An 18,755-nucleotide genomic window follows, 5' to 3' on the forward strand; every position below is an offset into this window, starting at 1 on the left:
GGATTGTGAAAACTTAATTATTCAGTTCATATAACTGTCACATTTCAACTTTTAAATGTAATGTAAATAAAAAAAAAAAACAACAGAATTTAAAGAACTCATACTCCTTTCACATTGACTTTGGTGAATTTAATTTCTTACTGATAATAAAAACCAACATCTTGGTTCAATGCCAAAATGTCAATTATTTACTATATTTACCAAATAAAAATATAAATATTATACTTTAAGTTCAGAAATTCAGATATTAAAAAACAGGCAAACAATTTGATTAATATTTCAATTTATTTTGAAACTTTTTAAATTATAAAATTTTGGAATTTCCTTACCATCTATTATTGGAGAACACATTTGACAAAATATTGCACATGAACAAAATTGGGCAAAAAATATATTTTATGTCTATTATAAGAAGAGAAAGACATATCAGGGATATTTTATGTCACAACTGCTCATGAAATAAGTAGAATGATTAGAATTGCTGTCTGTAAGTGATATGTTGTTTTAGAAATGTTTCATCATCTATATTGCCCCCAACAGTCACTTTATCATGTAGACACTAATTACTGGTATAGTTTACCCTGAGAGAAGCCACTCCGTCAGGTGGCAGGGAGCCATCACTGAGAGTCTTCACATTTCGCAGAGGAGGATGATCTAATAAACTGTAGCATAGCTTTTATTTTTCATGTGGGAGGAGAATGGACTTCAAATAATCTACATCAAACAGCCCTGGCACGTGCCCAATCACGGACCAGTAGGAGCACATATGAGAGGCTAGATGTGAAGTTATGATAATTGCAGGGAAAGGGGATGAAACCGGAGCCCTATCCTCTCTGAATTGAATATCTGTCAGTCTAGAATGAGGCAGCCACCATCAGCATATTGCTAAAACATGCAACAATAGCATCTGCAAGAGCTTAGTATCTGTTCCACTTTTTGTTCTTACTGAGCTCTATTTTGAGCCTCCCTGCTGGTATTCAAATGTCATCCCACAACATCACAAACATTTAAATAATACTGAAAAAAAATAGGACACTGAGAAGTTTTGGTTTTGTATTACACCGCGTAAAAAAAAAACTGAATGCTGAAATTCAAGAAAGGATGACTCTGCTTACTTTAGTTTTTTTTTTCCTCCCTGCTGTGAAAGTAGATTGTTATGTAATAGTCTTTGTATTAAAGGAAACTGTCAAAAGGAGGTGAAATAAACCCTCAAGGTGCCTTGTGATTGTGAAACACAGTAGACTCAAGTGTACCACCAACAGATGCTTAGATGTATTCACAGCATACTACTGTACATGAAGCAGTTTAAAGTGTGAATATCATAACATGATGTGGCCATAAAATCTGTGATCTTAATTTACAATATGTAGCCCATCTGAAAACAATTTTTGTAACTATTTATAACAGCCATAAAATCCTTTGATGGTAGACCGTTTTTCAAAAGAGAGAGTAACTACCATTTAAGGCTATCAACGTTTCATGTGAATCCATTGTTGGATATGGACTACCTTACCTTGCTTGGGCTGTTTTTTGTTTAAACAACAAATATAATGGGAATATACTGAAAGGTTATTGTTAAAGAAAAATTATTATTTTTTAGACTTTAATACAGTTAATCTTATGGCATGTGTAAACACTCTCACTTGAACATATTTCTTAATTTTGAACAAGGCTGTGTTAATGATTTAAAACTACTAATGGGTAAGTATTTAGACCACCAGGCCATAGAATGAGTATCTCCTGGGGGGTGAATAACAGTTAAGCCTGCAGGAGAGATTTCTGCTTGGTTTACAGAAGGTCAAAAGTCTTCCAGAATAAACAACCAGGGATGGTGTGAAACTGAATCAGGAAAAAGGCCCCCGCATTCCACATCAATTCTGTGGAAGCTTATCTTGTGTTTTATGACCCTAAGAATTCTAGATGCCAGGACAAGCTTTCCGCCTTTTCTTGTTAAAACAAAGAAGCAAATGACCCCAGATGTTTGCAGTAAATAAGGGGAAGCTCTAGGCAGTGTCAGAGATGGCGTCTGGTTGGAGGACCGAGGGCCAGCCCTTTTTGAATGGAGTAGATACAAGAGGATAAAGCTTTCTAAATAGAAGTTACAGATCAGATTTTGCTCTTGCAAACTCTCCAAAGATGTCTTGTACGTCTTTGCTTTCTTTCCTCCTATGTCAGGTAATGGAATGTATGTCTCTGTTGTTCTGCAGTTTCTGGTGTAGGTTTGTGCATTGTCTTATTTCTAAGTTTATGCATTGTCTTATATTGGATTAAACTCTGTGATTCTGTGACGTTCGCATATCTTGCTGGTTTTCCTTGGGGGCCACACGCAGCTCGCTGAGCGCACCTGGGAGAGGAAGAGAAACACCCAACCTTTTTCCAAAGTTAACTATTTAGAATATTTTCTTCCTTAACATTATGTGCCTGCCTAATCTATATGCCCAATAAGCAGCCTCGTAGCTCTGTCAGAAGGAGAGCACTTGATATGAAGATTTTCTTGAGCAGGGAGTAAACAGGCAGACCACCATTAATATTACAGATCAGCTCTTGTACTGCCACTAATACACACACACATTTTTTTGTAAATCAGAAGCCTAAACTTAAGAAGGATGTTTGAGAAACAATGCAAAATTTGTTTCAAAATGCGTTCGTGCAGGTGGGCCAGTGGTTAGCCCGCATGACCCACGTACGGAGGCCTTAGTCCTCGACGCGGCTGACCCAAGTTCAGATCTGGCCTGTGGTCCTTCACAGCAGTGGTCCCCAACCTTTTTTGCACCACGGACCGCTATATGTCAGACAATATTTTCACAGACCGGCCGGGGGTGGGGTGGGGGGATACGATCAATTAAAATGATACGACTGGCATAAAATCAAATACAAACAGCATGAAAATAAAACAACAAGCCAGTCCCATCTAGGCGTAATCGGAGAAAATGACAGACGAAGTGTGCTCATGATGTCCAGTCTGCTCCGTAGCTTTGCTTTGGTCGCTGTAACCGCAGAAAATCCCGCTTCACAAAGATGGGATGTTATGCGTCTTGAATTGAATTAACCTTAAGAGGCACAGATGCACCGACTGATGTAATTGGGAGAGAATACCGCAATTTTTTATATTTTTCAAAATAAAACATCAGACTCTGATCATCGATGAATGTATATATATATATATATATATATATATATATATATCTATATATATATATATATAGATATATATATATATCTATATATATATATATATATATTTTTTTTTTTCTGTGCGGCCCGGTACCAAATGACCCACGGAGCGGTACCGGTCTGCGGCCCGGTGGTTGGGGACCACTGCTTTACAGCATAGGCCTATCTCTCCCCCCTCTCATACCACTTTTCCTGTCAGCCTATTAAAAAAAAAAAAAACAAGCCTAGTATTGCTGTAAAAACTCGAAAAAACAACATTTCCTTTAAAATGTTAAAACTGACACAGCCCTCTGTGTAAAAGAAAAAAGAAACCTTCAAGAAAAAACTGAATATGTGTGAGCTTATTGAAAACCAATCATTCAGACATTGGGCAGAAATAAATTATACATATCCAAAGCTCAAGCAAAACAAAAAAACAAATATCCCTATTAATGACTCTCAGAAGGCCATTAATAGGGATGCTGGTAGTAAACATGATTCATTTTTCCAGACAACTTTTTAATCTAACCAATGAGACTCTCTTCGGGGGATTCTGCTGTCCCAAAGTGATTAATAATAATCGTTTACTTATGTGACACAAAGAAACATTATCTTAAAAAGGAATTAAGTTAAAGTAGTAATTTGTCAGCTGATTGATGTTAATGGTAAGGGGCCAGGATTGTGTGATTTAGCTCCTTCTACATCCACTTCTGCGAAGACTATGAACTATTATGTACGTGCTTTAATTTCCTCTCTAATGTATATTCAACCATTACCGGTACATTTTTTATTCATTCCAAGTCCTGCATTATCTTATAAAAATGGGCTGTACTACAGCAGTAAGAGCAACTGTAATATCTCTCATCAGTTGACTGATGAAGTAAAACTTACTTTTTATACCCATTTTGGTGCCCTACTGCTAATAAGAAGCAGACAAGATAGGATGTGAAGCCTGTTCTTTTGACAATAAGAAAAGTACTGAAAGTACTCCTCTGATTATAACAATAAGTTCCTATCTGCCTGCGCTTATTTGCAACAAGAAGCTATTATTTAAGGTGGACAGAATTGTCAAAACTTTAATGATTAAAAAGGGAGAGCACTACAATTTTGTGCAAATTAGGCATACTTTTTTATTTCAGTGAATACACTCATTATGCCTCAATCTGTAATCTGTAAGACTGTTTCCACTGAAAAACAGAGTCTGTCATGAAGATGGCTTTGTCAGCTTTTGATGCTGCCGACAGTAATAGGTTGGTTATTTTTGAATAACATAACAGCTGAGGGGCGTTTAAATGAAATGTAAAGAATCAAGTATCTTTAAGGCTGAAAGACCAGTTTGTCATTATAAAGTTGTGATTTCTCATAAGCCAAGTTATTCAATTTGGTGCAGAAAAATCCTTTGCTCTCTTCGACCTAAGGCTCCAACCTACAAAACACTCACAGTGACATATCACTGGAACATTTGATACCCCCTGCTATGCTTTGTATAAAGCCTCTGAGACCGCTACCTTCCTCCACTTTGCTCATGGAGGCAGCCACATTGGAGAGCATCTCCTGAATGGTTTTCTGAGCAGCAGGAAGCAGAAACAACACGGGCAAGGGCCACACTCTTCATCCTGCCTGGGTAAATGCTTTGCAGAATATTTCAGAACCAGGTTCCTGCAAACCAAACTGTCTGATACATTTATTTCTATGTCTATAGGAGTAACTCAAAGGTCCCAGACTTCAATCCAGGAAAGGAACAAAGGACATCAACAGCCCGGCTAGACTATCCAGATAGAGATCCAAGCTAAGCCTTCCTGAACTTTGGAGATGCCCTTAAGCTTTCCAAAGACCTTATCAAGAGAGATTACAAGACTGGCAAAGTAAGGAAAAGAGTTTCCAGCAAAACAATCTACATTTTTAATTACTTCTTGACATTTCATGTGTTTACTGTTGAGTAAAGCAATCTAACAAGAAACTCACAGTGACTGCATGGTGGCCAACCCAATTCTAACATAAAACACTAAACATTTAAACTTTCAAAATTTGTGTTTGTACGCGTTTCCTGATGTGCTCAATACATTTGATTGTAAAACATTTTTTTTAAAGCCAGTATCCTTATGTGTGTTAGCCATTAGCTCCATTGTCTTCAAAAACCAACCCTAGATAAAGAGACTAAAAGGTCCATTTCCTCTGGAACTAAATAAAATAATATTTTACGAAATAATGTTTTAACTATCTCTTGGATTTACATTGTGAGTTGGTTTGAACACATTCAAATTGCAAACCAAAAAATGTTTAAAAGCTGACCTAATTCTAAAGTCTTCAAGGTGAACCATAGTTTATCTCAGACTTAAGACAAATTTTGTCATTTTGTTTACACAAGTGCAAAAAAAAAAAAAAATTTCGTTTGGAACAGCTCTCTGGACAATTTCATCTTATTTAAAAGTACAGCCTTGAAAAACATAATTTTAAAAGACACAATTTTAAAACATCCTTATCAATTAGGACTATTTTCAGGTGCCTATTTTTCTGCCGCGTAGGTGTGGAAGACTGTTCCTGTGAACAGAAATAGATTAAACACCTAATCAGCACACTGAATAGTTACGGTTGTGTACAAAAGTGAACTATTAGGCCATTACTGGATGAACTGATTAATCCAGGTGGGTCTGGCCATGGTTACTGGGGTCAGGCACACTTGGATTAATCAATAGGCAACAGAAGAAGTGGCTTCAGTCCAAGAAGTCGGGGAGTTGTGCATAGAGCCCATTGAAGGTCCCAAATTATTCTATATTTGAAAATAAAATAAAAATTCTACCAATGAGGCTCCCAGACCATATTTTTAGCATTGTGCAGGAAAATTCCTTTTCCAAAAAGCTCCTCATCCAGCCCTCATATGGCAGTGCTGTGTGGCTTTCCACGCCCCTATCCTCCCGACATGTAAAGATAGCAGCTAGGAGTAAGGAATAATACAGAAGATGAAGACCAAAGCTGAAACAATGATCTGCAACAGACTGCTCTAGACCGCTTATTTATCCTTATGACATCTTAAAGGACATGCTTTTCACACAGAGCATTTTAAGCATACATTTTCTAAGAGGTGGAGAAAGGACTGATTAATATCTGCACTTATAATCTTTACCGCTGTTATTAACCATTTCCTTTTTTTCCTCCCAGCACGGAACAGCTGGCTTGCTTCGACTTGCAATGACTCATGGATGCAAGGCTACAGAGGATACACAGGACTTGTCCTTCCAACAGGGTGAAAAGAAGACTGCACTTGTTGGCTGCATACGAAGTAATCTTCGAATCCGAAGAGACCATGTCGTCGCGCTATGACGCAATTGGCCAAAGAATCTGGCCTTTGGAGGACGCCGCTGCTGGATCCGAACACAGCTGTAGAATAACTGATCAAGCCAGGATGTGGGCAAAGCATCACTGACATACACTATATTGCCAAAAGTATTTGCTCACCTGCCTTGACTCACATATGAGCTTAAGTGACATCCCGTTCCTAATCCATAGGGTTCAATATGACGTCGGTCCACCCTTTGCAGCTAGAACAGCTTCAACTCTTCTGGGAAGGCTGTCCACAAGGTTTAGGAGTGTGTTTATGGGAATTTTTGACCATTCTTCCAGAAGCGCATTTGTGAGGTCGCACACTGATGTTGGACGAGAAGGCCTGGCTCTCAGTCTCCGCTCTAATTCATCCCAAAGGTGTTCTATCGGGTTGAGGTCAGGACTCTGTGCAGGCCAGTCAAGTTCATCCACACCAGACTCTGTCATCCATGTCTTTATGGACCTTGCTTTGTGCACTGGTGCACAGTCATGTTGGAAGAGGAAGGGGCCAGCTCCAAACTGTTCCCACAAAGTTGGGAGCATGGAATTGTCCAAAATGTCTTGGTATGCTGAAGCATTCAGAGTTCCTTTCACTGGAACTAAGGGGCCAAGCCCAGCTCCTGAAAAACAACCCCACACCATAATCCCCCCTCCACCAAACTTTACACTTGGCACAATGCAGTCAGACAAGTACCGTTCTCCTGGCAACCGCCAAACCCAGACCCGTCCATCAGATTGCCAGATGGAGAAGCGCGATTCGTCACTCCAGAGAACGCGTCTCCACTGCTCTAGAGTCCAGTGGCGGCGTGCTTTACACCACCGCATCCGACGCTTTGCATTGCACTTGGTGATGTATGGCTTGGATGCAGCTGCTCGCCCATGGAAACCCATTCCATGAAGCTCTCTGCGCACTGTTCTTGAGCTACATGAAGTTTGGAGGTCTGTAGTGATTGACTCTGCAGAAAGTTGGCGACCTCTTCGCACTATGCGCGTCAGCATCCGCTGACCCCGCTCCGTCAGTTTACGTGGCCTACCACTTCGTGGCTGAGTTGCTGTCGTTCCCAAACACTTCCATTTTCTTATAATACAGCTGACAGTTGACTGTGGAATATTTAGGAGCGAGGAAATTTCACGACTGGATTTGTTGCACAGGTGGCATCCTATCACAGTTCCACGCTGGAATTCACTGAGCTCCTGAGAGCGACCCATTCTTTCACAAATGTTTGTAAAAACAGTCTGCATGCCTAGGTGCTTGAATTTATACACCTGTGGCCATGGAAGTGATTGGAACACCTGATTCCAATAATTTGGATGGGTGAGCAAATACTTTTGGCAATATAGTGTATGTATAGCTTTTACTAGACAATAGTACCTGACCGAACAACACAAGACCACTCTCATAATAATAGTAAGACCGAGGTGAATGTTTTCTTTAATAATTTTTTTACCTCAAGCAAAGGCTTCAGGACAAATAAGGCTGTTAAAAATGTCTATAATGTGAATATTGCAATATATGGGATACTTAAAGTGCTTCTGATTCTGACAGATAAAAAGGTATGCTGCTGTTTTTTTAAAATAAAAAAAAATAAAAAGATGTGCTGAATGACAGCTGAAAAAAATTGATAGACATTTTGCATTACACTATGCTGAGGAAGCTGCCAGTTGACTAAGCAAGTATACACTGAATATGGCATGCTGTGAGCATGAAATATCTAGCCATTAGTCAGGTAAATGTTTGAGCTTTACTTCATGAAACAGCTACTTGGCAGGTCAGTCAAGTATCTTGACTGGTGATAAAAAGGGGGTCACTTATGTGGCTGGTGCATTGCACAATTTATTCTTTAGGCGTACAAAAAAACAAAAGGAAAAACAAACCCAAAATGGAATTTTAAAGCTGAAAGATCTAAATTGACAGATGATCCACGAGTGAACATAACATAGAACAGCTATATTGCTTTGTGAAACCAGTGGTGGGTAATCCAGATCTAGAAAGTAAAAAACGTGTGCAGGGATTACCTCCAGTCATTTGCATCTCTAGACCTGGATTATCTATCACAGTGTGAAATAAAGCTTTGGCTATATTTTGAAGCCCTTCTGCATCTGACATGCTATCGCTGGTAACAAATTTACCTCTGCCTGCTAATATAAATCACCTGAATATAATAGAATAATACACTGTTAAAAGTACAAAACAATGAAATGAACTCTCTGCATTTAACCCATCCCCTTGGGGAGCAGTGGGCTGCCATTGAGGGATTAAGGGTCTTGCTCAGGGACCCAAAGAGGCAGTCTGTGGCAGTGGGGCTTGAAATCAGAACCTCTGGGACCCAAGCGCAATGCCCTAATCATTAGGTCACCACTTGAGATTTAAAAATAGGGATGTTATAATAAGAGCTGCCAGTACACAATCAACACATTAACCCATAAATAAAAAAGATTCTGTGTTTCTGTCCAGCCTGACAGATTTTAATTCTCCAAGAACCCATTTAAATATAGTATATACACACAGATACTGTATCGGTCCACTCAGATAACAGCATGAACAGTGTTCTGCAGGATTTACATCCTGACGATTGGCCAGTATCTATCGTTAAGCCCAAATAAGTATTAAAATGGAAAGATGACCAAACTCATCGCCCAGGACAACAGTTTGTTAGGATAAGGACTCAACACAGCTAGGAAAAAAAACAACAACATTGCTATCCAGGATAGATTCCTCAGTTAATTCCCCTTGCTTTTGGTGTTAAAAGATGGGAAGGGGGTGGCACCCCTAACTGTTTGACCATTAACGTCTTTCCACACTTAATGCTTTATTGGTATGAACTATTTCTATTGATGTCAATAATAACAAAACAACAACAAAACAAAGCGCTTAAAATAGCAAAGTTTTTTTTTTCTGTTCTGTCAGAAATATGTTATCTGTTAAACTGAAATAAGTTTATAAAAAGCTCAGTTCTGTTTAAAAAGCCTTCTTTTCTACATGTTCTTCTTTCTTACCTGCATACCACCACTAGGTTTCTTATGATTTAGCAGCAGCTCCACAGCTCCCACCACTTCCTTGCGGATAGCGTGAAGCAGGGCATCGCCAACGTAGACATTGAAACTCAGCAAGAGCTCAATAATTTCCAGATTCTCATTCTCAATGGCAATGAGCAGAGCCGTGCGGCCGAGGGGGTCAATACAGTTGATGTTGATCTTGAAGTAGATCTCCGCCTCCTAAAAATAAAAAAATAAAAACCAAGATAAGGAAAGACATTTTTCTTCTAAGTGGGCTGTTCACAACCAAAGATTGTGTTGAGCACCCAAAACGGTACAGGATTATCCTTTTTTTGTTGGCAAAAAAGAAAAATTCATTAAATGTGCTCTAGTAGGGGCAAATTTGGTTGCAAACGGAACATGGTGTGACTAAAAAATGGTTTAGATCACCACCCTCCTAAAACTGCCTGTCTTATGGGGACAAAGGACTGGTAATGTAGCTCACTGCAGCTGTGCAGGTTCTGAGTCCCGCTTCAATACATCCTACCATGTATTTCACAACTTATTTTGTCAATTAACAGTTGTTGGATCACAAAACTCTATGCCTGAGATTAAATGCTATTCTTCAATGTAGCTATTAAAATATCTAGTGGGACAAGAACCAAGATGCATATGAGCTGAGATAAAAGATTGACTCTAAATATATCTTTATATTATGTTGCATATTGTGCAGTTCTTTAAATGTTATTTTTTAATCATCAATTTTATTCTAAAGGGCTTAGATCTTGCAATATTCACTTTTTTGAGTTTTTAATTAAAGACCATGCAATAAAAACCCACACCAAGTTGTATTTTCATTGATCCATGTAGGCCTGTGTTGAGCTTGTTATTTGATCCATTTGAAGTAGAAGGTGGAAGGCTGACATTGAGCGTCATGTTGGCTCCCTCTTCTGGGAGTTTGAAATTTGAGGATAATCTATCGTCATTTCTCTCCTATCCTGATGAAGTAGCGGGGATTTTTTTTCAGCAAAAGTTTTTGAAAGTATTCGTCTACTGATTTGACATTTTTTTGGTGAATTTGCATCAAAGGTGAATTTATTTAGCTAATCTTTCATCACTCATGAACTTTAAATTCTCTTTCTGACACTGGGTCAGGCTGCTTGAAGACATAGGGACCACCATTTATGCTTCATTCTATCTCTGTTCCACATTCTGCAATATCTGTTAGTTAAACCTCTAAGTTTATGTTTCAAATATTGTGAATTGGCACCATAATGTATTTTTAGGTTCTCTTTCATTCTTTTGTAAGTTTTCTTTTAATAGGTGCATCGTATTCTCTCTGTTTTACTGCAGTCACAATTTAATTTCCTCTCAGGAGAAAAATAATAAATCTGTAAACATATATATGTTGATGATAATTGTTTTGCTGTCGCTTTACTGCTTGTGTGTAGGTGTCTCACAAATCAAACAGACACTAGAGCATCCCTCCTTCAGTAGAATATACAACCACAATAACTGTAGATTTACCAAGTCGGAAACTTTAATGTTAGAGTGTGATGCTGACTGGTTTAAGCAAAACCAAAATCTAGACTATAAGGATATCTAAAGGGCTTTAATTTTAGCTTTCAGGGCTTTGATTGAAGCATTTTAAGTATCAACACCTTTTCACAAGTTCTTGTTGAATTGTGCTTCAAGATATTTGTTGACTATATTGCTAGTTAATCGCTTACAAGTCAATATTTTCTGTAGGAGCAACAAATAGCCCATCAATGCTCATTGTTGCAAATATGCAAAAAACCCTTTGTATTACATACAAAGCGAAAATAGCATGGGCCTTCCCTCAGTTCCTGTTTTTACAAAATCAACATGGACCTACAAACCTTTGCCAAGCTGTTGTATCCATCACAACTGGTTGCTAACGGCATATGTTATCATTGGCCGTTATAAATGTTGACACAAATTTGTAATATATGTAGAACTATTTATTATTAAAACAAATAGAAAGTTTTATAAATTTTTATTTGGCAACTAATTAAAATAAAAGAGCTATATATATATATATATATAGATATATATAAAAATACAAAAAAAAAAAGCCCTGACTAACCTCCAGGGCTTGTTTGACACTGGCGTAGTCCCCCTTCTCCACAGCTCCTAGGTAGGTTTTTTCTAAAGGCGACAGCTCCGACTCTGCCCGCACAATTCGCAACGGGATGCGGTCCCGATATGAAGAGCTGTCAGTCCTCCGGTAATACAGCTGTGACATCTCCCTAGGCTTCAGCTTACAGGCAACCTGCTAACACTGCTACAGCTGCTGACAGTCTGAGGGACTTCACACTAGAAAATACAGAGAGAATGTGTTAGGAAAAGAATGAAAAGAGGCACAAACACACTAAAGGTTAGTTGGATTTAGACCTAATCAGAAAATGAGAGTAATTGAGAGTTAAGCTGTGACTCATACATAAAATATTTTTTTCCTTTTATACTTTTCATCATACATCTCAAATTAACAATCCAGATTAAAAGATGAATTAAAATATAAGATATTTAATATTGAATAGAATAGAAAATCCCTTTACTGTCCCACAATGGGGAAATTGTAGATATAAACACTGTAAATAACATATGATTTTTCAAAATTGGCATTAACAGAACTTAAAATCCTCTAAGCACTGTTTGACAAAATATATTAGACATAGGGAGGTAAAACATTAAATGTTCTTTAAAAAATCCTACTTACTAATGTTTAACCATTAGTAACCATCCAACCAACAATGTTTGGATGATTTCACATTTCATAAACAAAACTGATTTTAAAACAGGTCAAAGGATGAATGTTGTTCTGGACATTGTAAAAATGTAGCATAAGAGATAAATGTTTAGTTAAATTAAATTCTAATCTTTAAACCATAATCTGGGTATTTTTTGCATAAAAATTAAAGATGAAGAGAATGAAGAGCTTTGATCCAAGCAACAACCTTATTAACATACATCTAAGTCAAATGAGGTGTATAACCCAAATTAAAAATATTTTAAATAACTTTTAATGAAGCACAAGTTAACCAATGCATAATGCATAATGGGCCAATACTTCTTATTTACTCATGGTCTCAGGACGACTCATTATGATCACATTAATGAGCAGCCAGTTAGTTCATGAGAAAAAGAAAACCAACAATTCCTTCATTAAATGTGAATATATCCATGTTTTACCAAAGCTTATAGTTCTAAAATTCCAATTTTAACTGGAGCAGTAGGATGTTTATTACTGTACAGGTGCTGGTCATAAAATTAGAATATCATGAAAAAGTAGATTGATTTCAGTAATTCCATTTAAAAAGTGAAACTTGTATATTATATTCATACATTACATACAAACTCATATATTTCAGATGTTTATTTTGTTTAATTTTGATGATTACAAATGACAACAAATGAAAATCTCAAATTCATCATATCAGAAAATTAGAATATTGTGAAAAGGTTCAAAATTGATGGCCCCCGGTGCCACACTCTAATCAGCTAATTAACTCAAACCACCTGCAAAAGCCTTTAAATGGTCTTTCAGTCTAGTTCTATAGGCTACACAATCATGGGGAAGACTGCTGACTTGACAGTTGTCCAAAAGACGACCATCGACACCTTGCACAAGGAGGGCAAGACACAAAAGGTCATCGCTAAAGAGGCTGGCTGTCCACAGAGCTCAGTGTCCAAGCACATTAATAGAGAGGCGAAGGGAAGGAAAAGATGTGGTCGAAAAAAGTGTACAAGCAAGAGAGATAACCGCACCCTGGAGAGGATTGTGAAACAAAACCCCTTCAAAAATGTGGGGGAGATTCACAAAGAGTGGACTGCAGCTGGAGTGAGTGCTTCAAGAACCACCACACACAGACGTATGAAAGACATGGGTTTCTGCTGTCGCATTCCTTGTGTCAAGCCACTCTTGAACCACAGACAGCGTCAGAAGCGTCTTGCCTGGGCTAAAGAGAAACAGGACTGGACTGCTGGTGAGTGGTCCAAAGTCATGTTCACTGATGAAAGTAAATTTTGCATTTCCTTTGGAAATCAAGGTCCCAGAGTCTGGAGGAAAAGAAGAGAGGCACTTCATCCACGTTGCTTGAAGTCCAGTGTAAAGTTTCCACAGTCAGTGATGGTTTGGGGTGCCATGTCATCTGCTGGTGTTGGTCCATTGTGTTTTCTGAGGTCCAGGGTCAACGCAGCCACATACCAGGAAGTTTTAGAGCACTTCATGCTTCCTGCAGCTGACCAACTTTTTGGAGATGCAGATTTCATTTTCCAACAGGACTTGGCACCTGCACACAGTGCCAAAGCTACCAGTACCTGGTTGAAGGACCATGGTATCCCTGTTCTTAATTGGCCAGCAAACTCTCCTGACCTTAACCCCATAGAAAATCTATGGGGTATTGTGAAGAAGAAGATGCAATACACCAGACCCAACAATTCAGAAGAGCTAAAAGCCACTATTAGAGCAACCTGGGCTATCATAACACCTGAGCAGTGCCACAGACTGATCGACTCCATGCCACGCCGCATTGCTGCAGTAATACAGGCCAAAGGAGGCCCAACTAAATACTGAGTGCTGTACATGCTCATACTTTTCATGTTCATACTTTTCAGTTGGCCAACATTTCTATAAATCCTTTGTTTTTATTGGTCTTCAGTAATATTCTAATTTTCTGATATGATGAATTTGAGATTTTCATTTGTTGTCATTTGTAATCATCAAAATTAAACAAAATAAACATCTGAAATATATGAGTTTGTATGTAATGTATGAATATAATATACAAGTTTCACTTTTTAAATGGAATTACTGAAATCAATCTATTTTTTCATGATATTCTAATTTTATGACCAGCACCTGTATGTGATTACTGGGTTTCTATTGAATGGTAGCATTTAAAAAAATAATGCCTGGTGGCTTTTAGAAGCATTTATGTTGCTATGCTGTTAATTGTAATCTTAAAATGTACCATGTTTATGAGTGAAACATCAGCACTAATTTTCCACTTAAGGTTAAAGTAAAAATAACATTGTTAAAACCAAGAAACAGGAGCACATTTCTAAAATCCTTACACTGCTCAATTGTATCTCAGAGAACCCACTATAACATGCTTTGGTTAGTCTTTGAATCACTGAATGGCTTAGCACCAAAATATATTTGTTGTTAGTTTATTAAGCTCCCTTCTAGATTAAGTCCACTTTGCATACCCAGAAACAGCACTAAACATGAATAAACCGCAATTAGCACAATCTAAAATAAACTCCTAGAAAACAGCAAATGTGCAAAAATGACTTAGTTCATTTAAACCAAGTAAAAAAAAATGTAATTGCTTTTGCATATTCTATTTAAACAATTGTTTAAATTATTTGACACACGGTTAATTTAAGTTTGTGGCCCAGCTTTTCTTTCTCTCTGTTATGCTACTGCAAAGTACTTTTCTCTGCTTTTCTCCCCTTTAAGCCAACAGCTGACAAAGAGTTGCCATTCCATCAAGCTCCTGAGCACCATCACTGATCAGGACCTCGAGTGGAAGCTGAACATCACCTCGCTCATCAAGAAGACACAGCAGTGAAATTACCTCCTGTGGGGGCTGAACAAGTTCAGCCGGCCAACAACGATGATTGTGCACCTCTATTCCACCATTACTGAACCCATTCTCTCCTCAATGCCGTCTGGTGTGCTGCTGCCACCATCAGGGACGAGGGCAGGCTGCAGTGTATCATTCACTCTGCAGAGGATGTTTAGTTGCAATCTTCCTTTTCTTCAAAAACTCTAAAACCTCCAGAACTAAGAGGCGAGTAAGTGAGATTGCAGCTGACCCCTCCCATCCTGGACACAAACTTTTTCAGCTCCCACCTCTGGCAGGTGCAGTACATTGATCAGTAACCTCCCACCACAAGAACAGCTTCTCTCCATGTACATCTAGCCTAAGTAATAAGGCTGGATACTCCACCCACACCTTTCATTTAGATGGAAAAAAAACAAAATAGATCATTTAGTGACCCCTTTCTCAGAACTAGATGTGTTTTTTGTACTATTCTTTCTTTTTGAGCTTTGCCAACTCCTTCCTACTTTACTCGTGGTGCGTCACATATTACCTAATAGGTTTTTTACATGTTTTAGAAAATTGTCTAAGTATATGAAATGTATGAAAACTTTTGCTTATTCAGTGAGTATATATTTCAGCCGGAATAATAAATTGTTGACATAAAGTGATTCATATTGTTAAAATATACTTATCTCTACATGTTTAGGAAAGATCCTCTTGATACAAGAGAAAATCCAGGTTTTAACGAAAATGGCCACTTATCAATAAATCGTTATTCCATTGATAAGATCAATTAACTTGCATTCCTATTGCAGAAGCCCCCTAGCGTAAAATCATGTCAGGTGTAATCATCACCATTAAATTTGAATGAGTGTTAAATGCCACAACCTCGTCTGACACAATTTTCTGACGGATGAGACGCAAAATCGGATTCGGTGTGTCCTGGCCTCAAGAGATTTAGATCCAATCAGGGCTCTACTTTCTCGCAGTTTAGCTCAATAGGCCGAGGCAAAAACCGCAGCAACCTGCTGCTTCAGAGTGGAGGGGAGATGGTGTCCAAGAGCAGAAACAGCTGATTAATGCAGAACATACTCAAGCGTATATTTAATGCAGTTTAATGATTACATTAATGAAGTTTGACAATGCATATTTTATAAATAATTTTACAAAAAACAGGGTAGTTTTAGCCTCCCTAATAGATAAATATAGATAGATATATAGATAGACAAATGCATTTTTAATCTCCATTTAAAGCGACCAAGGCTTTCAGCATCTTTAATCATTTAGTAGTCAAGGAGTCCTCTGTAATGCATTTACTTTTAGTTAATTCATTGTGACAGGATTTGGTGGGAGTGCAAATGTCAACTAAATGGCTAAATGCGAAAATCATCCTGCTTGGTCCTACCATAACACCTTGTGGTCATTTATGCTTTTATTTTAACGGAGGCTATTCTTTCTTGTTTGTACTTTTATTTTCTGTCTACTGCACTCCCTGTTAGAAGTTAAATTGCTTATCCATTAAAAAGAGAGAAATTACTATAAGTTGTACCTACAAGTAAAACTGCTCCAAGGTTCATGACACAGCATCTACTTTTGTGAACAGCGACCTGCTTTACTTATTCAAAAGAAAATGATACATTTTTGTAATTTGCATTTATTTTAACAGTGTTTTAAAAGGATCATTTTATTTAAATTTCTTTGTGATTAACCTCTTTAAATAATTTACACTTGGTCAAAAAGCACCAACAATATTAGACTAAAGAACTAGATAACTTAAAGATCTAGAGTTCTTTAAGTTCAGCTGGATCAGTCAAACTGAACTAAATAGCATCGGTTAGTGCGTTACATTTATTAAAATGTCAATGTTTTCAACCAAATAGATGCTTTCTAATTTGAATTTAAATCAAAACAACATCATATGGGCGTTACTTTAAATAAAGATGTCCTTTTCTTTTTTAATCATTTATCATTTTAATTTTATTTCTCTATTCTTTGTAAGTAATTCTCTCCACTAGGTGCAGTTTAAAAAAAAAAAAAGCAGTACAACCAGCCTCCCAGGATGATTTGGCCAAAGAGGCAACCCAGTCTCCTAACATTAACTATCTAAATATCTATTCAACCATCATTCCATCTATACTTCTTATTTACAAAATTTATCATGCAGGATTTATCAAACCATTGTCTATAAATAAATGTATCCTGGCAAAGGCTGAAGGGTGACTGGTTTCTGTCTCCTGCTGAAAGTTTTCTACACTATCACAGGGTAAAAAAAAAAAAAAAACAGAGGCAATCATGCAAACACTATTATCTCTAACACTTGTGCTTTCAGTAGGTTTCCCTGACACATTTTTTTTTCCTGAACACAGATTGTCACAGGAGAAATTTCCCAATGTCATCATATTTCATAAACTACATAATATACCACTTGTTTTGAATATTTTGGTACTGGAAAAAACACGAAAACAGTAATTTAATAAGCATTAACCTTTAGAAATGATGAACATCCAAAGTCCCCAGGAAATATCTACCCTCTATGATATGCATTGTGTAAAAACCAACAACATTTAACCTTAGGCTTGTTATCTGACCTATAAACTTTTGACATATATTTAGGATCAAATATAGTTTTCCCCAGATTATCCACGCATGGGCAAATCATGAAACTCCCACACATACTAACTCCAACTTGGGCATGTATGAGCTGTATTTCCATGCTGCATAATAAAAGTTGCAGTAGAATTTGCAGTAGCCTGCATTTTAAAAATTCCGCGTTGGGGATTGCAGTATGGTTAAACCAGCCTATTAAATTAAATATGCATTTTAAACAACTTGTGTTTGCGTAAAGGTCACAGAAAATGTTCAGGTCTATTGAACGCGCTCTGCAGTAAACAGTTTTAAATATAGAAACTGTAAAACACACCTTTAGGTTGTTGAGCATCCGGACTTTTGCCAAGAAGATACATTTTCTTCTTTAGAGAAAAATCATAAAACAGTTCTCCTCAACTTCTTCAATGCAGTGCAGATGTGCCGCTGTTGATTTATAAGAAGCGCCTCCTTGTTGGTATTTTTGTGCCACTTCGTCTTTATCCTGTTTATCCTGCTTCAGTCTGCATCCTCCACTCTTTTCTGGACACTTTACCGCACTTCTGAATGCGTCCTGATCCAGAGCATTTTCATTTCCATTCGGTATCAATGCGCGTCAAAACACCGCATTCAGCTCACCGCGCAAACCAAGAAGAGGAAGAAGAAGAAAAAAAATAGGGAAAAGAGCAACGAGTTTCAAGGGTAGATCAAACCTAGTTGTGCAACATCTAGACCCCGGGGTAATTTCCACCGATATGCTTCCCTGATCGACTTAATCCACCTGTTGGGGGTGAATGAAGAGGAAACCGCTCCAGAGCGCTCCTGGAAATGAACGCAGAGTATCCAGATGCCTGGCAGGCGGTCTGCAGTGGGAGAGCTGCTGCAAACGGGTCGTGCGCACTTGGAGACACTGAACAGAGTGGAACTGCAATAGGGAGACAAATAACCTAAATGAGCTACTAAGACAATTTATTTTTAGGCTTTACAGCTGCCTCTTGTTACTTAAAATAAACTGAAGTGTTGATCATTGATTAAAAACTAGTTGAATCAAATGGTGCAGGATATATTATGCTTGACATCTCAAAAGCAGTAGTCTATATTTTAAAGGTGCATATAAGTTATAAGTATTATAATTAGAAAGAACATTTG

At 37.7% G+C, this 18,755-nt stretch overlaps 1 protein-coding gene across 2 annotated transcripts in view; it reads right to left on the reverse strand.

Annotated features, from left to right (window-relative positions):
• The window catches only part of LOC119779227 (short transient receptor potential channel 4-like), a 59,976-nt gene extending 41,445 nt beyond the window's left edge, over positions 1–18,531 (reverse strand). Inside the window, exons 1-3 of one of the 2 annotated variants that reach the window (XM_038278814.1) lie at positions 17,944–18,531; positions 11,558–11,787; positions 9,472–9,690 (exon numbers count right to left, since the gene is read on the reverse strand). In XM_038278814.1, coding sequence (XP_038134742.1) covers positions 9,472–9,690; positions 11,558–11,716 — 378 coding nt within the window. In that variant the 5' untranslated portion in view covers positions 11,717–11,787; positions 17,944–18,531. The remainder of the gene's footprint in view (positions 1–9,471; positions 9,691–11,557; positions 11,788–17,943) is intronic. The other variant, XM_038278815.1, reaches the window with a different exon arrangement.
• Between the last annotated feature and the right edge of the window lie 224 nt (positions 18,532–18,755).

Source organism: Cyprinodon tularosa, unplaced genomic scaffold, assembly GCF_016077235.1.
Source record: "Cyprinodon tularosa strain WSP-4 unplaced genomic scaffold, ASM1607723v1 ctg144, whole genome shotgun sequence".
In the NCBI taxonomy this organism is placed as follows: Eukaryota; Metazoa; Chordata; class Actinopteri; order Cyprinodontiformes; family Cyprinodontidae; genus Cyprinodon; species Cyprinodon tularosa.